The sequence below is a fragment of the Amborella trichopoda genome, chromosome 5, assembly GCF_054954075.1.
Source record: "Amborella trichopoda isolate Santa Cruz 75 chromosome 5, AtrichopodaSantaCruz75HAP2 v2.0, whole genome shotgun sequence".
In the NCBI taxonomy this organism is placed as follows: domain Eukaryota; kingdom Viridiplantae; phylum Streptophyta; class Magnoliopsida; order Amborellales; family Amborellaceae; genus Amborella; species Amborella trichopoda.
In genome coordinates, this window is record NC_142340.1 from 20,978,845 (window position 1) to 21,004,286 (window position 25,442).

General features: G+C 36.7%; 1 protein-coding gene across 26 annotated transcripts; it reads left to right on the forward strand.

Moving 5' to 3' along the window:
- Positions 1 to 8,907: 8,907 nt before the first annotated feature.
- LOC18444687 (uncharacterized) lies at positions 8,908 to 21,333 on the forward strand. Of its 26 annotated transcripts, none has more exons than XR_016055248.1 (6): positions 8,908 to 9,189; positions 12,964 to 13,127; positions 19,200 to 19,367; positions 19,597 to 19,751; positions 20,496 to 20,827; positions 20,942 to 21,333. XR_016055248.1 is itself a non-coding variant. In XM_088866328.1 (6 exons), exons 2-6 carry the CDS (start codon positions 13,082 to 13,084, stop codon positions 20,994 to 20,996), a joined length of 594 nt encoding a protein of 197 aa, XP_088722454.1. In that variant the 5' UTR covers positions 8,908 to 9,189; positions 12,964 to 13,081; the 3' UTR covers positions 20,997 to 21,333. The 26 variants fall into 26 exon arrangements, 20 of the variants coding, with proteins under 20 accessions (XP_088722454.1, XP_088722463.1, XP_088722456.1 ...); XR_016055246.1 differs by having other exon boundaries at positions 8,908 to 9,039; XR_016055250.1 differs by having other exon boundaries at positions 8,908 to 9,039; positions 12,964 to 13,122; positions 19,461 to 19,751.
- Positions 21,334 to 25,442: the final 4,109 nt, after the last annotated feature.

Here is a 25,442-nt window from a genome sequence, read left to right on the forward strand (position 1 = left end):
CAAAAACGCCTCCTAATTATGGCATGTTGCATTACGGTTTAAGCCCCGTGTAAAAGAGAAGCAAATGCTTAGCTCTCTAAGACCATTGGAGCCCAATTCTCCATAATCGCTTGGAACTCATCAATGGCTTCAAAGAAGATTATGGAAAAATCACCGGATTCTGGCAAAATTGGGTTTTTCCAGCTACCTAAGAGAGGATTACTGGCTCTAATGCCAGTACGATCTATCACACTCGAAAGGCTCTAATCCATCCAATTTCTTTGGGTTCATCCAATTTTTACCCAATTTTCATAGTGTTTTGTTTACTTTTTTACTCTTTTTTCTCTGAGTTTTTGTTTATTGTTTTCTACTTTTCTAGTTTAGTGATTTTTACGCAATTTTGTTTGAGTTTTTATTCTTTACCCATTTTCTTTTACTCTTTTTTTACCGGCTTTACACCCATGTTCTTATTTTCTTTAGGTTTTTGTTTCCTGTGTTTTTATCCAATTTTATGTGGGTTGTGTTTACTGTTTTCTACCAAATTTTCTTTGAGTTTTGTTTACTGTTTTTTCACCCAATGTTCGTTGGCTTTTTTTCATTGGTTTTTACCATATTTTCTTTGGGTTTTTGTTTACTATGTTTTTCACCCAATATCCTATGGGTTTTGTTTACTATTTTTTACTTAATTTCCTTTGGGTTTTGTTTGTTGTTTTTTCTTTAGTTTTCCTAGTTATTTAGTTTATTATGAAGTTGAATTTGGTGTAAGTTGTTGGGTTTCTGTGGCCATTAAAGGCCTTATGAGAGCATACAATCATTATCATTTTAGCAGTTTCCCAATATGAGAGCATACAATCAAAATTTGATATAGTATATTATAAACTCAATAGGAGTGTGGTCCTTTGTGGACCATGATCGACAGATGTTATTTGCTAATACTCGGACTTGGCTTGATGAGCTAGGCCAGTTGTGTTAGAAAACCCCAAAAATACCTATGCATAGAATAAAACCAATGCGGGTTTATAAGTTATCCCTTGATGAAGTCGGAGTTACCCAAGAGAGTGAGTTAAGAGACTACATGACTCTTGTGTATGATAGATGACATCTAGATACGATGGTCAAATCCTCACCACTAAACCATCGCACAACATGTGCATATGATAGCTGTATTGGGAAAACAAAACAACATTGATATAATAGCCATATTGGGAAAACAAAATATCATTGAGGTGAGACTACCCCTATGCACCATAGAGGTGTGATTGCATTTGGTTTTGGTGACCATGGATTCGTCTCTAGGGCACAACTGTAATCGATTGGCATTATATCCATTTGTTTATTGGCTGACTTTGATAGCCCACCCTTGCAGTGGTCTATGGGTTATGGGAACTGCTAAGTCAGTTTGAGATAGCAAGTGTGGATTATAGTCCACAGTGAAAAATAGAGTGCTTCAGAAATATTAATTCGTAAGCCTAGAAGGATCCTATTCCCATTAAATTTATTTGGTTTTATGATATTTATTTTAATTTTTGTGCCTCTCGATATTTTATTTCTCTAAAATGAAAAATGAATAATCAAAGAAAAATAAAATTTATTTCATAAATACTAAAAATTAATTTTTTTTTATTTTAAAATTTAATATAATAGATGAGGGCCTATGGGGGCTCATCATAACCCCATTAGGTGTGCGTGGGGCGAGCCTTAGTAGGCACGCCCCACTTAAAGTGGGGGATTTTCTATAATTTTTAGATCTACTTATTAAGGGTCTATTGATTTGGAGCATGTCTTGTTGACTAAGTCAATTAAGAAGAATATATGCCTCATGGAAGCTTAAGGAGATTATGACTTCTAAAATGAATATATATTAATAAAATATGCCTTATAGAATTCTAGAGAGATTAGGACTTTTAAAAAGAATAAGTATAAATAAAAGAGATTTATACAAAGATATATATTTTTCAGATTTTATTTTTGATAGAATAATGGTTTAGAAAACTGAAGGATAAGGTTCAACATCTTCTTTTGCATCATGATGACTGATCTAAGGATCAAATGGTTAAGATCTCTCACCCCTCATGTTTCTTATGATCAATTAGTTAGGATCAATCTATAAGAATGACTATTCCTTTGGAACCCTATCCTCTTGAAAAGTCTTATTTACAACATAAATCAGATAAGATCTTTGGCTAAAAATCGCTTGATTTCATACTACAAACTCTTTATTATTGCATACTAATGTATTATCGCGTTCCATATTAATGTGTTTATTAACAAGAATGCAATGAATTAATTACACATATTGAAACGATTAATTACGCTGTTGCAAAATTTCATTCCTACATGCAATGAATGTAATCCGGATTAATATTGGATTAGGATATAGATATATATATTTTTAATGACTAGAGATGAAATTTGAATAGGGTGTCATTTTAGTGTTTGTTTGGGTAAAAAATTTATGATCAAAGGGGTTCTAAGATATAAAAGATGGAGACCTTTTACTTACAAGTAATATTTTCAATTCTTGGGTCTCATGAGATATGAAAGTTAAAAATAGAGGATAAGGAGCTATTTTTCTAATATAAAACTCTTTTTTATCACTGAATAATACTAGATTTAGTCTAAACCATTGAAGGGTTTTTGTCATTGGATGACACTTAATTTAGTCTATAAACCATTGAAGGGTCAGGCATCTGCATCATTGTGTTTTTCCACTTAAGGCTACACCATCATTTCCTTTTTGGCCCTAAGACGTGTGTGATGGTTTTGGGTTGTTTTACAACAAAATCACTTGCTACTGAGACTGTTTCTAATATCATGCTCATTGTATTTTTCCACTCTAAAAATCATATCTTTTTTCACCGTAAGACCTGTGTGGTGGTTTTGGGTACCATTGAAGGGTCAGACATCTATGTCATTGTATTTTTCCACTGAAGGCTCTACCATCATTTCTTTTTTAGCCCTAAGACGTGTTTGGTGGTTTTGGGTTGCTTTACAATAAAATCACTTGCTACTCAAACTGTTTCTAATATCATGCTCATTGTATTTTTCCACTCTAAAAATCATTTCTATTTTCGCCCTAAGACGTGTGTGGTGGTTTTGGGTACCATTGAAGGGTCAGGCATCTGCATCATTGTGTTTTTCCATTGAAGGCTATACCATCCTGTCTTTTTTCGCCCTAAGACATGTGTGGTGGTTTTGGGTTGTTTTACAACAAAATCACTTGCTACTGAGACTATTTCTAATATCATGATCATTGTATTTTTCCACTCTAAAAAACATTTCTTTTTCCGCCCTCAGACGTGTGTGGTGGTTTTGGGTACCATTGAAGGGTCAGACATTTGCATCATTGTGTTTTTCCACTGAAGGCGATACCATCCTTTCTTTTTTCGCCCTAAGACGTGTGTGGTGGTTTTCGGTTGTTTTACAAAAAAATCACTTGCTCCTGAGACTGTTTCTAATATCATGCTCATTGTATTTTTCCACTATAATCACTTCTTTTTTCGCCCTAAGACGTGTGTGGTGGTTTTGGGTACCATTGAAGGGTCTGGCATCTGCATCATTGTGTTTTTCCATTGAAGGCTATACCATCCTCTCTTTTTTCGGCCTAAGACGTCTATGGTAGTTTTGGGACGTGTGTGGTGGTTTTGGCACCTGCATCATTGTATTTTTCCACTGAAGGCTATACCACCCTTTCTTTTTTCGCCCTAAGACGTGTGTGGTAGTTTTGGGTTGTTTTACAACAAAAATCATTTGCTACTTAGACTATTTCTAATATCCTGCTCATTGTATTTTTACACTCTAAAACTCATTTCTTTTTTCACCGTAAGATGTGTGTGGTGGTTTTGGGTACCATTGAAGGGTCAGGCATCTGCATTATTGTGTTTTTCCACTAAAGGCTATAAAAACAACCCGAAATCACTTGCTACTGTGACTGTTTCTAATCACGCTCATGGTATTTTTCCACTCTAAAAATCATTTCTTTTTTCGTCCTAAGACGTGTGTGGTGGTTTTGGGTACCATTGAAGGGTCAGGCATCTGCATCATTGTGTTTTTCCACTGAAGGCTATATAAACAACCCGAAATCACTTGCTACTGAGACTATTTCTAATATCACGCTCATTGTATTTTTCCACTCTAAAAATCATTTCTTTTTTTGTCCTTAGACGTGTGTGGGGGTTTTGGGTACCGTTGAAGGGTCAGGCATCTGCATCATTGTGTTTTTCCACTTAAGGCTATAAAAACAACCTAAAATCACTTGCTACTGAGATTGTTTCTAATATCATGCTTATCGTATTTTTCCACTCTAAAAATCATTTCTTTTTTCGCCGTAAGACGTGTGTGGTGGTTTTGGGTACCATTGAAGGGTCAGGCATTTGCATCATTATGTTTTTCCACTGAAGGCTATACCATGCTTTCTTTTTTCGCCCTAAGACGTGTGTGGTGATTTTGGGTTGTTTTACAGCAAAATCACTTGCAACGACGTGTGTGGTAGTTTGGGATGTTTTACAATAAAATCACTTGCTATTGAGACTGTTTCTAATATGCTCATTGTATTTTTCCACTCTAAAAATCATTTCTTTTTTCACTGTAAGACGTGTGGTGGTTTTGGGTACCATTTGTTTCTAATATACTAATTGTATTTGGGTACCATTTGTTTCTAATATGCTTATTGTATTTTTCCACTCTAAAAATCACTTCTTTTTTCGCTATAAGACATGTGGTGGTTTTGGGTACCATTGAAGGGTCAAGCATCTGCATCATTGTATTTTTTCACTGAAGGCTATACCACCCTTTCTTTTTTCGCCCTAAGACGTGTGTGGTGGTTTTGGGTTGTTTTACAACAAAATCACTTGGTCTTATTTTTCTCCTCCATTTCAAATATCATGCTCATTGTATTTTTCTACTCTTATTTTTCTCCTCCCAATGTGTACATGTCAATGTATACATGTCAACTTCTTCTTGTTGGTAAACTTCACAAAGTTTAAAACTTCATGATCTACTCAAAGTATCAACTTCTTCTTGGGTCTTTTCTGTTCATCTTGTTGGTAAACTTCACGAAGTTTAAAACTTCATGATCAACTCAAAGGCACTTTGAGTAATTATTTTTAAACTTCACGATCTACTCAAAGGCACTTTGGGTTGTTTTACAACAAAATCACTTACTCTTATTTTTCTCCTCTATTTCAAATATCATGCTCATTGTATTTATCTACTCTTATATCCACGAAGTTTAAAACTTCACGATCTACTCGAAGTGTCAGCTTCTTATTGGGCCTTTTATCTTCATCTTCTTCTGGGGCCCTTTCTCTTCATCTTGTTGGTAAACTTCTTCTTGGCCTTTTCTCTTCATCTTGTTGGTAAACTTCATGATCTACTCAAAGGCACTTTTGAGTAATTATTTTTAAACTTCACGATCTACTCTGAGGCCCTTCTAGAAATTATTTTTTAAGGCGTATTTGTTAGTAAATAGGATGTGTCAACTTCTTCTTGGGCCCTTTTCTCTTCATCTTGTTGGTAAACTTCACGATCTACTCAAAGGCACTTTGAGTAATTATTTTTCAACTTTACGATCTACTGTGAGGCCCTTCTAGAAATTATTTTTTAACGCGTATTTGTTAGTAAATAGGATGTGTCAACTTCTTCTTCTTCTTGGGCCTTTTCTCTTCATCTTGTTGGTAAACTTCACGATCTACTCAAAGGCACTTTGAGTAATTATTTTTCAACTTTACGATCTACTCAAAGGCACTTTGAGTAATTATTTTTAAACTTCACCACCTACTCAAAGGCAGTTTGAGTAATTAGTTTTTAAGGTATATTTGTTAGTCAATAGGATGGAGGCCTTTCTCCAGATCAGACATTGCCCCACTCGCCCCGCCCGAGAAGTGCATTTGTATTAGAAATGTCCAAGAAGTGTTCAAGCTTGGATTATAACATTGCCAGTCCCACGCGGCAACACGCTGGGCGACTTTAAGCCCTTTAGATGACACGAGGCCTCCTAAAAATCGACGATGTGGGACAATATTCCCACATCCGACTTTATACGCGCAAACTTTGAACACAGCCATTATTTTAACGCCAAAGTCCAAACCACTGGTAAATTATTTATTTATTTATTATGCCTCCTAAATAAGTTATTACGCATCCATTCCAATCTAATTTATTTATTAATTTATGTACACTATAAATATTATTTTTGTTATAGTTGTGAGTTAAATTTTTAAATTAATGATATTATAAGATAAATTTTAAATTTATTTTTATTTGCATAGTAAAGTGACTATAAAAAATAAACTAATGATTTCAATTTCAATATATAATATTATAATTAGTTGGGTTGTGATAATTTTAGACAAGTAGAGAGAAATAATACATGTTTGATGTGATACTAATTTCACTTTTTATGAGAAATTATTATTTTTAATCTTCTAAAATGGAAGTATTCTTTAATATTCTTAAATTGTTTTGATGTAATATCAAAATATTTTATTTAATTAATATTATATTTAGTTAAGTTTTAATAAATGTTTGATGATAATCTTCAGAGAAAAAACATCGCAATATTTGCATATTGATGCAAAAAAATGAAAGTTATTAAATGTAGTATCCTCATTTTTTATTGGATTCCCAAAAAAACAACATTTATAATAATTTTTAATACATTTTTTGAATTTTTTTTAAAGTCAGAATTCGACTGATTCGGCCGATTCTCTATTCGAAATGCCGATTCAACAATCTAGATGGATTTTTGGGATGCTTGATCCAAGGCACCGATCCGATTTTTAAACCACTGGATAATAGAACTAGACAAAAAAGGTAGAACTCTTTGTAACCCAAGCTGAACTTTTTATTGGTAGATGCTTTGTGGTGAAGCACGTAAATTTAGTATTATCATTATCATGGTACAATTTGTTTTTGATTTATTTCATGTATTTGATTTGTTAATTTATTCGCCCATACACATAATCTTTGGTGGATTTCCGCAAGTGATTTTTTAGCGCATTTGTTTGCTATGCAGGCAACAGCTAGGGCTGCCAACAGCACGCCCCGGAAATGTAATAGAGCGGCACGGGCAGGGCCATTAAGAAGGCTCTTTTTTTTTTAATATCTTACTCTTGAAACTTGTATTGGCAATAAGCCAAAAAAAAAAAAATTAGCTAAAATAATTTCCAGAGAGAGAGACTGGGTTTTAGATAGAGATTCAAGTTTTAGACAAAGAAAGAGAGTTTGTGTTCCTAATGAGAGAGAGAGAGTGAGTTTTAGAGAGAAAGAGAGATTGGATTTTAGAAAAGAAGATATTGCGTTTAGAGAGTATTAGTTTCTAGAGAGAGAGAAATTGTGTTGCTAGATATAATAGGTTTCTAGAGATAGTAAGATAGATTGAATTTTTAAAGAGACATTTAGTTTTTAAAGAGAGATTGAGTTTCTCGAGAGATTGGGCTTTTAGAGAGATCATAGACTTTTAGAAAGAGAGATTGAGTTCTTTGAGAGAGAATGACCGACTTTTTAGATAGAGAGAGAGGGGGAGATTGTGTTTTTAGAGAGAGAATAACGTTTTAAAGAGAGAAAAAGAGATTGGATTTTCTAAAGAGAGAAATTAGATTTTAGAGAGAAATTGATTAGAGAGAGAATAGATTTTTAAAGAGAGAAAGAGAGACTGAGTTTCTAGAGAAAGATAATGAGTTTTTAGAGGAAAAAAAGAGAAATTAGGTTTTCAGAGAGAGAAAAAGCTTTTAGAGAGTAAGAGAGCTTGAGTTTTTAAAGAGAAAGAATGGGTTTTTAGAGATAGAAAGAGAGATTAGATTTTAGAGAGAGAAAGAGAGAGCTTGAGTTTTTAGAAAGGGATATTGAGTTATAGAGATAATGGGTTTTTAGAGAGAGAAAGAGAGATTGGTTTCAAGAGAGTGAAAAAGAGATTGAGTTTCTAGAAAGAGATTGGGTTTCTAGAGAGATAATAGATTTTTAGAATGAGAGATTGGGTTTTTAGAGGGAAAATGAATTTTTATAGAGAGAAAGATTGTATTTCTAGAGAGAATGAGTTTTTAGGGAGAGAGAGATTGGATTTCTAAAGAGAGAAAATTTATTTTAGAGAGAAATTAGTTTTTAGAGAGAGAATATGTTTTTAGAGAAAGAAAGAGAGATTGGGTTTTTAAAGAGAGATAATAAATTTTTATATAGATAAAAAGATATTAGGGTTTTCAGAGAGAGAGAGAGTGAGATTTTAGAGAGAGCAAGCAAGATTAAGTTTCTAATGAGAGAGAATGGGCTTATAGGAAAGAGAGATTGGGGTTTAGAGAGAGAAAGAGAGCTTGAGTTTTTAGACAGTGAGATTGGGTAGAAAGAAAATGAGTTTTTAGAGAGAGAAAGAGAGATTGAGTTTTTAGAGTAAAAAAAAACATATTGGCTTTCTAGAGAGAGAATAGATTTAAAATTTTTTTTAAAATATTTTAGCATCTATTTATTTTATTTTAGCTTACTACCAACAATAAAAGTTTGAAGAGTGAATATTTATATATAAAGTTTTTTTAAAAATAATACTAAATATGCCGGGCTGGGCTTAGTGTGCTGGGTCTCAATGTCTTTCGCCTGGCAAGCCCCGCCCTTTGGGCACGTTTTCGGGGTTTTCCTGGCCAATTGGGCCCAGCCCATTAAAGATCCAACCCAGACCATGACCGGAGGCCCGGCCCGGACCATTGACAGCAATAGCGACAACTCTGTTTAGGAACAGTTTTACCAAATATATTATTTCTCGCAAATTCTCAACTGAAAACAAAATTCATTTGCAAGAAATCAATAATTTTCATTAAACAAATCGCGTCTTATTGCATCAATGCTTAAAAGCCATAGGCACTTAGCCCCTATCTAAATGTGTTCACACTTCACGGGGATTTACTTGTTATAAAAAGGTATTAAAAGGCAACCCCCACAACAATGGAGACACATATATAACACCCACCCAACCCAAAACCGTAAGGCAAGAGATGGAATTGTATCATCTGGTCTTTCCCCTTCTTTTATTGCTTCTCTCTCTTACTACTTCCTCAGCTGATCTCCCTTCTCATGGTCTCTCTCTCTATTTGCTGGGCGCTCCAAATGCCTTGATTTGTTGCTATTATTATACATCTCTTATTATAGTGTTGTCAAGGTTTGATATATTATTATGTGGCTGAAAGATGAGGTCTTGATGTGGTCTATTGATAGATACAAGTCAAGGTTTTTTTTTTCTTTTGATTTGTTCCCACAAGTTATGATGGGAACTTTGCTTTTTTGGGAACTCATGCCTTGCAATGTTATCTTTCCTCCATTTTTAGTATTCAGTTGTGATGATTGTTCGTCTGCTTGATAGTAGGGTCTCAACATAGAGTTTGTGTAAATTACCGTAAGAATTAGGCCAAAAAATTAGGATGCTTTCCAGGAATGTGAAACTTCTATGGAGGTGAAGCAATTGAAATGTTTTCACAAAAAATTTCTTATATTTATTGAGTAGTGTTTAATCATATGTTTCTTGAGAGCTTGGCTAGGTCTCTTGGTGTTTAAACGTGTGATACATTCTAACAAGCTGAGAATTGATCTGATGATATGACAGTTGATTTCATGTGTTTGCTGCTTATCAGTTTCTATTTGTTCCAGTCTATTTGCCTACTTCAATCTTTTTTCTTTTGATGATTCCACTTCTAAATTGCTTTGGCTTTCTTTTGAAAACAAATATTTACGACCACTTAGAAGCTTGTGCCTTCGACTCTAATAGATATTGCTTATGCAAGATTGATGAGAAAATACCCTGGAGTCTTGTTTGCATTTTAGGTATTGGCTTGTATGGAGTGTCCTTTTCTCTTTTTGCTTATTGGGCTCGCAGTAGCTAAATTAGAGATAGAAACAACTTCACTTTCAAAGTAGGGGATACAATATTAGTACATTACAACATATTATTAATATCATAGGAGTGAAAATGTAAGTCTTGATGCCGAAGGCATAAAAGACGGGATATAGAGGCACTAGCAAATTGATGCAAGCCTTTCACATATAGATAATGATAGCATGGTGCTGGTGTGAGCAGTGAGAATTTAAGGCGGAAAAGTTGATTTTTTTTTGGTATGGATAGCGGCTAGATGATGCAGTATAAGTATTGAACAGGATAACATAAAAACAAGAATATAGATGATAGCAAGGAATAGCAGGATAAATGGGGGTCATTAAGGAATGCAGAAAGAGGTGAGGAAATAAGTGTCGGGATGACAAGGAAATGTTGTTGCTTGGAGTACGAATGTGGCAATAGGAGTGTGTTTCCAAGAGACATCAAGCACCCAATTTATCCTCTGTATGTCAACTGACGCATCACAAGGATAATGTTTTCTTTTTTTTCGGAACTGTGAACTGTTCTATTAGTAAAGGCGGGGGTGATACAAGTAGAGAATAGATGCTGCATCAGAAGAATAATGTTGAATCAGGAATTTGAGAAGACCAAGGGTATGCTATAGTTACTCGTGCCCACATAGCTACATTGCATATGTGTAAGGGTTGACTTTGCAAAAGTCAGAAGATGGTGTAGCAACAAACAATAGTCTAGTAGCCTGGTTTGAAATTTATGTTGCAAGTTTATCAAGTGGAGATGGAGGAACTTGTACGAAAATTTCTAAAATTGGCCAGGGAGAGGAATATTAGGGGAACATAAAACAATCTTCATTAGGGACATTTAGGAAAGATGCTTGCTTTACATGATTTCCCAATCCCATCCACATATCTTAAAGGGACCCACTGAGGTTGTTTTAGGTTTCCAGAATTAGTCAAACAGTTGAGCATAAATAGAGGATCTCAAAGTGATAAAAGATTTTTATTTGTTAGTTTTGAGAGCGACAACAATTGTCCCCAATTTTCTGTATGTGATGTTCTGATAATATTTTGGAGGCAGAGCATGTTTCAGCCATCATATATGACTGAACAAGATATAACTCGTTCCATGTTAAAATAAGGCATCATGTAGAAATTGAGACATAAATAACTATGCTAGAAAATAATCAAGAAAGGAAACTAAGAAATAAAGAGAAGTTCATGTTTAAAAAGGCGGGCACTCTGATGGAGGAATTGCTAGATGAGCTATATTTTGTGTAGACTTAGTTTACTTGGCGAAGGAGCCCGACCTCATTTATATGGAGGGTAGGATGGCTTTATGGTAGAAATTTGCATGGGAGACATAACCTTCAGACCACAACATTGATATGCCCTTTCTTTTTCTTGCTTTATTTTTCTTGGTATGTCATTTGAACCTGGGATATACTGTTGCAATCATCAACACGTTAACCAATGTAACCAATGCACAAATCCCTGCACTGGGATAAACATACAGACATAACAAAAGTACAAAGAGAGAAAAAGGACATCCAGATGTATTGAGCTCAGTTCCTCAATAAGCTATGCTTGCACATGCAACTCTCTCAGTTTACTAATTTGTTTAACGTGCCTAGTTTTGTTGATTAGTGGCTTAGGAGTCTTGAATGGTTCATCTTTCTATGTATAGAATTAGAAATATGTTTTGTTGATCAGTGGCTTAGGAGTCTTGAATGGTTCATCTATCTATGTATAGAATTAGAAATATGCAATTGACATGATTAGTGGTTTTGATGTTGTCAAATTGTTTACCATTAGTTCTTGAATGCAAGGAAGATAAAACTTAAAGGACACGGTTTCTAGAGTCCATGTAGAAATGAGCCCGCCTCTTAAAAATCTATTTTTGAGATGGATTTTTTGACCTAATTTTTAGGACATGTAATCTCTAACATGGAGATCATGAATATGAAAAAATAAATAAATTTTGAAAATTAGAAATAATAATTCTATTAAGAAAACATTTGGAACTAACATTTGGACTGTTAGTTTCAAATGTTTTTAGATGGACTACCTATTTGCATCCATCTTTAAGATAGATGCTTTATACCTTAGGACTGCATATTGTAGACATGCGGTCCAGCCCGCATCAAACAATTTAACGTACTTAAATCTGCACACAGCAGCAAGAAGGGGATAGTAGTTAATTCTTGTGAAGTGTTTCTATATTTTCTCTCAAATCTTGTGTTTATTCAAATTTTGTCACTTCCGTATTTTTGTTAAACAATTAGATATCATTTATGTGGTTATTTGAGCTTTTAAACCACTGGCTAGTCCAGTCCGGACCAGATTGAACACTTCCAATTTGAAGACAAGTCTGTTTCTTGTAACAGTCATTCTCATGGATGTGAATAGGGGATGCGTGCTGTATTTTCGAAAACATGAAAATCCCTGCTATCAGTGCTTGGGTGCCATTTTTTTTCATAATTGTCTGGTGGAAATTCAAATTCATGGTTGCTTCTTATGGTTGATGAGGCTATTCCCATGAACTACCGGCCACTTTCAGGGGATCTTTGCTAGTTATACTACATATTTCTAGTTGTGCTTGACAGTGTTCTATGTTGAATGCAGACATTACGTGTGTGTGTGTCTTTGAGAGATAGGTTGCCAAAAGGAAAAGATAATTCATATTCTTTCATCACATGTTGTGGAGATAATTTTTGCCTCCTGTTCTTGCCAAGTTTTGCTTATTTATGCTTTTGCTTATCTTGTTTTGGAAAAGGTTTTGGTTGTTAGCGTTGCTCTATCTTTTAACAAGTTAGCAATCTATTTTATCTGATATTATGACATTTACATGGAAAGTTTTATTACTTCCCTGGGATTTTAAAATTTGGAATATCGGCCAGTGGATTCTTTTGGGTTTTCTTACTTCAATATACTTTGGTTAAGTGTCTAACTCAGATTTTCTAATTATCAAATATGCTGACTTGTATAGAATTTGGATGGTTCATGAGGAGCTTCTTATCTGTTTCTGCTGGACTATGTGTTACTGTAGAAAAAAATTCTGATTGGTTTTTATGTAATGATAGGGAGTTGTTGAAGTGAGACCTGTCGAAGTAGAATAAAATAAAATAAAAAATCTGATTGGTTTCTATGTAATGATAGGATGCTATTGGACTGAGACCTGTCAAAGTAAATGGATTGGAGGATGTGGATCAGGTCGTATTGTTGTAGATCAGTCTGATGACTGTCATGGGCTTTGTTCGGAGTCAAAATATCCCCCATGTATTCCATTTTACACTCGCTTCCATTGCTGCAAACCAGGTCAGGTACAGCTTTTATTGAAATAGGAATGTGTAATACAAGTCATATGTTCCATTGTAATTTTCTTACGTCTATTGTATGTCATTTAAATCAGATTCTTGTTTTCTTTTATTGACTTCTGAATAAATTTTAAGTGCCAACTTTGTTGTTTGAAGTCATGAATATTTGAATGATAAGGAATCGATAGCCTCATGGTCATCTGCATCATTCTCACTTTGTTTAGATCATTTACTTCTTCAACACAGGAGATAGTAATTTATGATGTATAAAGTGATTGGTTGGCATAAAAAAAACTTTTAGTAGGGATTTGTGCTACAATGTATGGATTGGCTCTCACTCATATCTTATTGTTGCTTTAAGATATTGTTGGCCTGAAATTAGTAAAGACACTATGCTTTTATATAGCTTTTCTGAAGTAACTAGGTAATAACTGTCAATATATACACTCCGATATCATTTTTTATACCGGAACCTTTGCCAGCAGTCACTCTTGGTGATCTGTTGCTCACTGAGAAATCTTAGGTTGGATACCTTCCAAGATATTCTTCAATCCTCTCTACTTATTGCCCAAAGAGAGGTCTTAAGCCAGGTTTTACAGAAAGCTCATCCTCTGAAGATGATACGCTCTCCTGCTTGTCTGTTTTCTCACCCTCAGGGGTGCTAAGTATGAACCATATGACTGCTCATTTCTTGTTTCATATACTTCCCCACAATCGTAATGTGTGGTTTGTGTAATGCTTGCAAAGTCTCCAAATAACTGAGGATGTAAATTGAAGTTCATTTACAAACATGCTCTTGATGAGCCCATATTTGGTTGTCCTTCGTTTCCATTTACTTCATAGATTTCTTACACTGAGGTGATTATGCTTTTGCAATACTCTTTCGGATAATACGTGACTTGAATGATATGCATTCGCTGCCATGTTGCTTATGAAATCCCAAAATATTTTAGGTACTATTATTGCTGCATGTTTAGTAATATGTTCAATTGGGAAACATGAAGGAGTTGGTCCCTGTCTGTTTAGATAATATTTGAGGTCCTCATTGATGTTAACTACCATCCAATACTACATCTTGCAATGTTGAAAAATTTGGCCTTCCAGTCACCTAGGCGGCGAGAAGACCAAAACGCCTAGGCCAGTTTCCTAGGTGTCATCATCTAGGTGCCTGCCTGGGCAGCGCCTCGATTCAGGCAGTCCGAGGGCGGAAATAGGCCCTAGGCAAGGGGTATTTTGGGCATTTCCCCCTAAAAAGGTGGGAAAAGGGTTTTGGGGAGCATTCTAGTCTACCAAAACCCTTTATGTGTATTTTGGAGACAGAAAAATGCTCCAAAAACTTAGATTTTGAGAATTTTCTCAAGATAAAAAAGAATTCCAATAGTTTTGATTTCTTGCGAAATTAAAAGATATTCTTCCTTATAATCTTTGGAGCTTTGAGTGGTCTCATACGAGTACTTTTGGTGGCCAAAGATCACTGGTTTGAGCTGGTATCCGTTTCATTTTAACATCAAAATGCATGGACATCAAAATGCATGGACATGAGAAAAAAATGAATTTCATCTCGACATCAAAATGCATGGACATGAGAAAAAAATGAATGTCAAGTTTTGGAAATAATGCATCTTGTAACGCATTTTTGGACCGTCAATTTTGCAAGATTTTCAAGTTTTCATAGATCTGCTCAATCGACATTATTTTTGAAGCTTTAAATTTTATAATTAAAGATGAAAATATATTCTATCACAAAGATTTTCTTGTATTGAACGCATATTTCTCGACACTATTTTAAGGTGGGCTTTAATTTGATTGTTTAGAGCCTCGGCTCTATACAAACCGCACCCTTTTGTGAATAGTTTGAAACTTCAAAATAAATTGATGTTTTGTTAAAATTTGAATCGCAAAATCAAATCTCAAGGATATAATGTTATGTGATATGCTCAAGGGTTTTGGGGCCCTAAAAACTGCCCTAAGATGTCCCTAGGGGAACTAAACCCACCCTTTCCCTAAGAACTCCTTGGGGGCCTAGGCTGTCCTTGTTCCTAGTCAGGCGCCAAGCTGCCTTGTTGGCCAGGCCCCCTAACTGCCTAGGCAGGCGCATCCGATTTTGTGAACATTGATGTCTGGCAACTATGAGTTGCATAATTGTTGATTTTGCAGTTTATGTGGTCAACTAAGAAGTCTAAGATAGCTAAAGTAGTTTTCAATTTGTAGCACTTTCAAGAATATGAGCATCCATATTTCATGGGTCTTGAATTCCACATAAACAGGGTATTTATTTCTTTCATAATCAAATCCTTTCTTATCATAGTATATTTCCTTAATTTTTTTTTGTTGTGGCTGTAGCGTGTTACTCATTCATCATCTCTTTGTATGCCACTTTTAAGGATGCACATGCTATCATTGGTAATTCACTGCTATAATGTTACACCTAATAATGGCTTATTAGTTGTTTGATGATGTCCTGTAGTAGTTTATGTGAGATAAAGTCATCACTTCTTTTTCATATACATTATCTTGTTTAAAAAAAATAAAACTGTTTTTATTTAATCACTCATAACCTTCTTTATTTTATCGGGCCCTTTTTATTTTCGAAGGCCACAGCTTGTATGCCTAACCTTCAAGCTCGCTTGACTCTGCATGTCCTTCCGTAATAAACTCTCGCTCTCGTTTCATCTCTATTTCTCTCTACACACACACACACACACACACACACACACATAATAGATAATGTCCCCCCTTCTTATTATCTTTTACTCATGGTCCCGTTATCTCGAGTGCCAACTCGAATTCACTTCTTTAATGATGCGATCGGTGAAGGTGTTAGTTTTAGTAATAAGTTTTAGGGGGACGAGAGACTTGTCTTTATTGAGTTCAATTATTTGGGCTTTCATGAAATCGATAACTGGTGGGATACTTACCGAAGGTCAGGACAAGACGTAAAGGCTTCTCTTGGAATGGAGATGACTTGTAATTTTGTTCGGTGTGGCTCTGGTTTTTTGTCTTCGAACTGAACTTGTAGTTCTTCTCCCATTATGACCTGATTCAGCCCCTCCTATCGCCATGAGAGCTCAAGTAGTTGAGATGAGAATTGCAGAAGCATGAGGGGGAAAGCAATCAAGAAGAATCCATTGAGACTGGTATTGAAGAAATGAATGAAATTAGGGCAAAGTCATTACAAGCCATTGTTACTTATCAAGAGAATGAAGCAAATAGGATATTTGGGTGACAAGATTGTCCAGTATCAAAAGTTTCAAGTTTTCTTGGTGGAATTGGGAAATTTGAAAGTGTAGATAACGGTTTGTTTTTATATTGCATCTTCCCAATTTGGGACAGGAAGTTCTTGTCCTAAACCATTTGTAATTTTGAGTAATTGGGGAATAATTTCTTAGTTTCTTCAATTTTTTGATGCTTGTGTTCTCTTGTGGGTTCTTAGAGTCCAAGATGAATAGGGTATCATTCTAATTTTCTTCACATTTTTTATTCTTTTTGCATATATATTTATTTTGGCTTTTTTAAATTTTTTTGGTTAATTGATTGCAGAGGAAGAAATAGTTATTTTTCTTTCTTCTGCGAATTGAAGAAAAATAATGACCTATGTGTTAACAATGAGAGAGAACTAATGTCAATTACTTACCCAAAAAAACCGACTAATGTTAATTTGGTGTCGAGTTAAACTCATCCAAACAAAATATTTACACAAATTAAAGATAGACCTATGTATATAAATGGTGCTGCCAAACAATTAATAATATAGTACCATCAATAATATAATACTATAGGGAATGTATTAATCTTAGATATAGTAATGCATTCATGATAGAATTAACTTTCATCGAAACTGGCACTAATCCTACAAATATGACATTGCTCTATGAATCGTACTTTACTTTTGAGGTTCACTTGCATGTCAAAAAACACTGAAAATATAACAGCTAAGTGTTACCTTGATCAATAAAAGAGACATAGTATCAAGATCTTCCTGTAGAAAGCACTGGTGCAGCTTCCAAACCTTAGAATGAATATTTCTGTGTATTGAAGTATTCCAGAGCATCGCTGTCACACAGAATGTTCTGCAGGTCTACAATTTTCATAGTTCACACCAACATTGGTACACAAACCACGGGTAGCACCGAAAATGCTTGACATGAAAAGTGTACTGAAGTCTACTTAAGTAAGGATCTCCAATGTGGCACTACCATGGTTTCCATTGGATGTTAAGCTCTATTAATTTCCTGATTTGAGGTAGCAAGAAGGCCTGAGGCTGACAGAGTAGCAGCAAACAGTTCTAAACAGTAAATGGAAGAGCTAGCCAACCTTACAATCTTCCCAGTCACTTTTACCATTATCACAGTTGTCCCCAAACTAACTTCAGAGTTCTTTTCAATAACAGAAATATTGTTGTGGCTAACTTGGGGAATATATAACCTTAGGTCAAGGAATGCTGTGAATTTGGTTGAACACTGATAGGAGTATAAACCTTTTTAAGAGGTGGCATAAACAGTAAGGATGCTAATTTAACCTGTGCATGGTTGAGGCTTGACAAGCCATATGATAGGATGTTAGGTCAATATCATCCTTTTCTCTGGGCTATGGTATTGAGAGAGATGCCGTTATTGTGTTTAAAGGACTTAAAATAGGCTCACTGGCTAAGGAGGTAATACCCTGTTCCTAAACAATATTGGCGTGTCATGTTACTGATTTTCCACATGTTGGTCAGGAAGCAAATTACGCAGGAGATGGATCTTGTGAAATTTCGATTAAATAGTGAAGGTTGGGTAACTTGGTCTCTTGTAGCTACGATATTTTTTGCTTTTGAATTGTTTCACAATTGTTTTCTGATGAAATTTTGTTGCGCATTAGAAAGATATGTTTGTTTTAGTTTGACTATTCCACCCTTTCCTTTTTATCATCAATCTAAGAAACTTCCCCATATTTGTTGTTAACTAGCAAATTTAAATTATTCTAAAAGCAAAGTGTTGGACAGATGTATGGAAAGGCATGCAGGATATTCAAGACATGACAGGTTAGGAATGAAAATGAATTTGTCAGAGATCTGATAATGAAAAGAAAGTAAATCTGATTCAATGGACAAAAAAAACGATCTGTAGGTTGGGTTGACATGTGCAATCAAAATTGGTAGAAATAATTGCATGACAGAAAATGAGGCTGATGTATATTGAAAATAAGAAGTACATTGGATGTTGGATGTTGAGTTAACATGAATAAGAAAATAAATCATTTGAATTTGAATTTAAAAGAATCAAATTTCAATATAAGTGCACAGCACTTCAACGCAAAACTGATGCAAGAATGATGCTAAGATTGAATCTTTCTTGAATTACATGATTGCTGAGAATTCACAGCTTTAGCTTTTTGTTTTGTCAAATTTTCAGAAACACTAGATCTCACCGTTTGCTGTGGTTACATATCAATGATTAGTGCTTGATCAATATGGATTATGATAGGATATGGGGATTTTTACTAGCTAACTGATCAATGCAACAGTAAAATACTATAGATAGTCTTGTGAGTTTGTTTGATCAAAATGTACACACTACCTGCCCATTGTGTCTTGGTGTCATTTCTTGTGGTTAGATGTGGTAAGAGGATTGAGGGAGTGCTTATTCCAGGCTTGTAATTATTTATCCTTCTTGTGTTTCTATCTTTATTGGATTTTTTGTTTTTTAATCGTAATTCAATTCTAAGTGTTCCATTTTTTATTAAAATATGAGTACCCTGCTTTTGGTATCTGAATGTTTCCTTACATTGATAAACTTTTTATTTTTTATGTTTGTTTACCAAAACCTTTTCAATTATATTCTCAATGACCTGTCATGCATATCTGGCATTTGCTTTATTTCGATCTTCGGATGATGATATTGGCAAAGCAATTACCCATGATATCTGGTTAAGAACTTAAAACACATGTCCTGATATTTTACTATGGCTCCTCAAACAGTTCACATATTATACACAACTGTTTTCATAAAAAGTGTAGATATTCACAAGCAATGTTTTGTTTTATGTACTAGTTTGTGTTTGTATTGATGGTGTTGCCTATTTCCTATATTCTTGCAGAATCTCCAAAGCTAACTGACAGATGCACCAAGTGCAAGAACAAGATAGATTTTGGTGATGAGTACATATGTTGCACTGATTGCTCCTATCCCCATGTAATTGACAAGAGCACAAAGTTGGGCTACTGCAAAACTCGTGCAGAACTTGCATTGCAGTTAAAACCACATGGTAGTTCTTGTGCTGGCATCAAATTAGACTTCTAGTATAGGATGCGAAGTGGGTAACTTTTCCCTTTTTTTTGTTCTTTTGTGGGTAGTTCAGCCAAGTTGGCAAGCACTACACTACCAACATGTGGGAGGGCTTTAAATCATTTATGCTGCAACTGTGGATAGTGAACTATATTGTGGAATGGCTGCTGCTCATGGATGTAGTGGTTCTTGTTTCCCATGGTTTACAGAAGTGTTCACATGGATCACTGGGCCCTGGATGAAATGCTCATCTCCATGTGATGGTGGGCTAAGGTATCGCGATGTTGGTTGTTTTGGAAAAATTGAAGATAGATCAATTGCACATTACCCAGTGGATGACAACAAATGTGTGGATGCTGAAATGGTAAGATTGATCATTAGTTATCATAATGGTGTATATACACAGATTTCCCTCCTTTGAATGCCTTTACATTATCCCATTTGGGGAATTTTATCTTTTTGGATCCTTCCTATTTCCCTGCAAAGATTTTCATCCTTTTTTTAAAGCTATACTCATTCTGTCTCACCTGGAAAATCCCATTGAGCCATTGATATCATAGTTGCCACTTAGTATATGGTATATAGGAAACGGTGTGATAGATTTATGTAATACTTACCCTTTAGCTTAAACTATGTAGATTGATGTAATACTTAACTTTTAGCTTCAACCATGTAGGATCACATGCATATGTCAAAATAGTATCTGAAATGAAATTCAAGAAATAGTGGCATCTCTCCAGAAAAATGTGACCACCTAGACACATTTAAAATGGCTGGATAATGAGAGGCACGAAAAATAAAAGAAAAGGAAAACTAAAAAATAAATGATGCTATCAATTAATGATTTGGTCATTTCCTTCAAGAACTATGTGGTTGTCTCTTGAAGAATGTGGGCTGCGATCCTTCAGATTTTTGGTTATGTCCTTCACACTAATGAACAGTTTCTAAGTGCTTCACATACTACCCAGAATGTCAAATGGGTGTCACACTCATCATTGCTCCTTAAATTGAATCTCTGTTGTTTTGCAGAGATGCCATAGTTTAAGTGGTCAGAATGCGTTTTTTCTGTAAATATCTGATACAATTTTCTGTGTTGCTCTAATTGAAGGATCGTGTTTCAACCTTGCATTTGTGGGTACCACCCTACTTACCTGGGAAAAAGTACTTCGATAAAATGCAAAAATTTGTCACATGGATTGGTTGCCTATTTACTATTTGGAAGCTGAAAGGTTGATTTTGCGAGTTAAATTGCTTTATGATAACTTGGCAGCCTGCACGACAAGAGCCTTGTAATCTGGAAAGCTGTAGTGACTATAGCATTGGTGACTCAAACTCGGGCACTCCAAAAAGAATGTCACCTTGGGCCATCTTATTACTCATAATTCTCTTTTTCGTAGGCATTGGTGGCCTTGGGTTTGCAGGTTATACTCTCTATAAGAGGTATGGCTCTTTGCTCTAAATTTCAAGTTATAACCTATTGACAGTCTATTTCGTGTGTTTTTTGTGGCCATGTAGATTTTGATCCTACTACGACCTTATGTCACTTGTATGCAGGAGGAAGAATCAAAGTAAGGGCTTTGTATATATTATGTTAGAAGGATATTCTTGATGTTCACACTTGTGTAAGTCTAATTCTGGGATACATCTAAGTTGAAGAGCACAATGCTGCAACTATGGGGCTCATAAATATTTGAAGTTGAATTGGGGGGATTCAATCATTTTACGGTATTTATTCAAATTCCACATTGTGTGTCTAGCATATCTGCTTGAACCTGAGTGTGCTTTATGCACTGTTACTGGTTCTACATTCATTGTATTTCATTGTCTTTCCCACAACTGGGGATGTTGATAGAACAGCTAAACAAATGTGTCATTGCTTTGTTCGTATGGGGGATTGTCAAGTTGCCTATGCTTGTGTTTTAATTAAATTTTCTAATGCTTGCATATCCCCCATTGTCTATGCTATTTTGATGCCCTGAGGAATTGAGAAAAATACATCTCTATAAATATCTGGAGAAAAACTCTAAAACGTTTGTTGGATTTTCTTTCGGAGGATTTGAACTTTCAGGTGAAGATGATCGCTGAGGAAGGATTATGGTTTTCTTATCACTTGTTCTCTTTCATGAGCAGCACTTGCTGAAATTATACTGCATAATTTCAAGTGGGTTGTACCCCATGATGCTGTGAATGGATTTTCTCAATTTTAGTAGAAGTCTTCAGTTTGATTGTTTTTGACATCCAAATCCATCGTACTTGATTTCTGTAACCAGATGTGCGGAGAATTAATTATAACCTTGTAAGTAGCTATAGAGATCGTACCACCATTGATTCTTTGACCATTTTGCAAAGGAACAATTAGGATGAGAAATCACAAATCCTATTTCTTCCCATGGCAGTTGGTTATTTAACCCGAAAAAAAAAAGCTGAAATTGTGGTCCGACTTGGTTCTAGGCAAACCCGAGTTAAAACGCATATTGTGATCTGAATCACCCGATTCAGAGCAACCAGCTGAAAAAGAGGGGAAAAAAATGGTCCAATTTGTTTTAGATTCAGTTCATTTAGGTGACATTTTGCTACGACTCTCTTGTTTTTGTGCAAGGATTTTAACTCCTAGTATTAGTAAAAGGGACAATAGAACATTGACACCACTACAATAGAAAACAAAGAAAGGTTTCGGAGTTTACCAATGAAGAATTACCATGAAAGAAGCTCTCATGCTTTGGACCATGAGCGTCAATGTAGGGGTGTGCTTCGGCCCTAGAGTCTCGATCCCACTCTCCGAGTGACCGGATCTCAATTTCATACGCTTCCTTGCGTATTTGGGTCTCGTACATGGAATTATGGAAACTCGATTTTTATTATTTGAGAACGAGCTCCCAAACAAGTGGTATCTAGATCTGCATGTCCAAGGTCATGGCTCCAATATCATTCGGAACCATGATTCCATCATGCCAGGATCCGATTATCTTATACCATGGGGGAGCAAGCCAAACCTACAAAGTTTACTTTATTCGTATATAGTATTTGATTTTCCTCAAATTTTTTACGAAGCACACATTTTGCAATAACGCTTGTCTAGTATTAAAGAAAGGCAACTAGAGCAAGGACAAGATTGGAAGGAGGTTCAAAATCTTGCCCAGCATTGAGTGCCAGTTTAGAGAAGGGTAATCACCAGTTTAAAGAAGGGTATTGTGTGATTAAAGTGTAATGGTGCACTGTATACCCTAACAACGGTGCTTATTAACCCTAGCCCACCCATCTCGCAGCGTCCTCAAGGACAAGGATCTCTTCATCCTATGGTGGATCTCAACCCCACCAACCACCCTGCTGCCTCTTTTGGAGATTCAACGCATTTTCCCACGTTGGCCCCTAACCAACCCATCTTGTCTACCACTCGCGATGTAGGCTCTATTCATCCGATGGTGGACCCCTCCCCTTATTCACCTGCTCATGCTCTAAGCCCTCCCAACCAACTTTCTCCTCATCTTGTGCCTAGGGGCAAGGGTAACCCTATCCGATGGTCACCCCTAACCCATTTCATCTTGGACTAAGCCTTGTACCCTTCCTCGACTTACCACCACAGTGTGGGCCGTTCCCAAGGTCTTCCTCTTATGCGAGCTCTCCATCTATGGACCTCTCTCTACCTTTGCATACGACGTAAGACACCCCTTTGGCAAACCTCCACCTTCACAGCCTCTCGATTTGAAATAGGCAGCCTCACCTTTTGAGTCTATCTGGAAGTTGAGTCTCGAAGATCTCGGTCCTCATCCCTTCTCCCTCTGGTGGGCGCTTTGGAGTTACCCTCGACAGTCGTGACTTCCCCCTGCCGCCCCCCGCGTGAATAATCCTCGGTTGTAAGGGACAATTCGGGGTCTATCCTGTCTCGTAGATCCCCTAGATAGTAGGACCCATCTCTTTCTCATCTATTTTCCTCGTCTGTTGACGAGAATGGCAAGGTCAATCCCAAATAGTCACTCTGTCCAGATCCCACCTTTAATTTGCCCAAGGAGGAGATGGGGTCGGTGTCTCAATTCATCCACCCCAACCCACCTAATGAGACCAGGCCTGCACCCACGCTGCACCCTATGCTTCTCTTCCCCATTACCCCCATTCCTATCCCTCTGTGCATTCTTATCCTCCCTCTTTCAGAGATCCCTTCCAGGATAAACTCTCGCCCTTCCACCTTGTTTCTTACGACTACAGCCCTCCACCCTGTGGTGCTCCTCTCTCAAAGGGGTCAACCCTTTCTCCTTATTCCTCTCGGTTCTCCCCCACGAGCTCTTTATCTCACTCTATGACTTCGATCGATTCCACTCGCTTTCATGACCTGCTCCGAGCACAAGGTGACCCTCAAGAGGTCATGAGAGTGATGGGCATCAAATTCAATGGGCCCTCAGAGGCCTTATAAGACTTCATTAATGCCGATTTAGTCTCATCCTCCACTACCAAAATCATGAAGTCAAAGAGGAAATTGGATAACCTGTTAGCTTTTGGAGCCAACTTTAACTCTGGACTTCTTCAAACCCTTACCCCTCGTCCTTCTTCTCTGAACCACTCAACCTCAGCAACCCCTTCTCAACTCCCTTCCTGTTAAAGGAGGACCCATACCTCATCCTTCTCCCAATAAAAGTATTAATGTGGAATGTTTGTGGCCAAGGCCAATTGCTAAAAAGAAATGCGGTTAGAGAACTGTGTGCTAAGCAGTCCCCTTCCCTTTTGGCTCTGTGTGAGACCAAACTGCCTTCTCCCACTGTTTCTGACAATCGAAGTGTTTGGGGCTTTAGGCCCTACTGGTGGACTGCTCTGGAAGTGCAAGGGGCTTCGGGTGGCATCTAGATCCTTTGGGATCCCACCCTACATGATTTGCTAGATTATGCCGTAGGCATTTTCTCAGTTACAGTGATCCTTTCCAGGTTCTCTGATAGGCTACATTGGAAATGCATTGCCGTCTATGGACCCAATGCCAACAATCTTAGGCCTTCCTTTTGGGCTGAACTACAAGCCATCTCCACCAGGTCCCTAGCCCCTTGGTGTTTGGGGGGGGGGGAGGGACTTTAATGTCACGCGGTGGTCTCATGAGGGTAATTCAAACCACTCCATGTCCCCGGGCATGGTGCAGTTCTCTAATTTCATATCTCACACCACCTCATCGACATACCCCTTGAAGGAATCCAATTTACTTGGTCAAACAATTCCATTAACCCCTCTCTCTTTAAGTTTGACCACTTCATCACCTCCCTTGAATGGGATCACACTTTCCTTGGTACTCATTCTACAGTCTTACCCAATACAATCTCCAATCATTGCCCTATTTTGCTTGATACTCAAGGCGTCCAACGAGACCCGAAGCCCTTTAGGTTCGAATCTTGGTAGATTAAGGAACTCAATTTCAATCAATTTGTGGTGGATTCGTGGAACTCATTTGTAGTACAGGATGGTCGGGATTCATGGTACAAAGAAAGTTGCAACTACTGAAATCCAAGTTGAAAATTTGGAAGGGACAACACCCCAGGAACTTTCGGGCTAGAAAGGAGGCTTTGATCCAAGACATCCAATCCTGGGACTCTGAGGAGGAACTAAGACCCTTGCTACCAGTTGAACATGATCTGTATGCTAAAGCTAAGTTTGATTACCACGACACTCTTCATAAGGAGGAGGTTTATTGGGTCAAGAGAGCAAGGGTCAAATGGCTCAAGTTAGGAGACTTGAACACATGCTACTTCCATAAGATAGCTAATTGTTTGGAGACGCAAAAATGCCATTACCCATCTCAAGGTCAGCAATGTGGTCCTAGACCAACCCCATCAGATAGAGCAAGCAGCAGTACACTTCTTCTCCAATCTATTCTCTTCATGCCATGGCCCAAGACCCACTATGCACGATATAACCTTTCGATCCCTTACTCCCATTAATGTGACATGGCTGCAACGTCCATTCAGAGAGACTGAAATTCTATTGGCTCTCAAGGATTTGAGCCTCGACTGTGCTCTCAGGTAGGATGGCTACCCTATAACCTTCTACAAAACCTTTTGGGAGCTCATACGCCCTGATATGT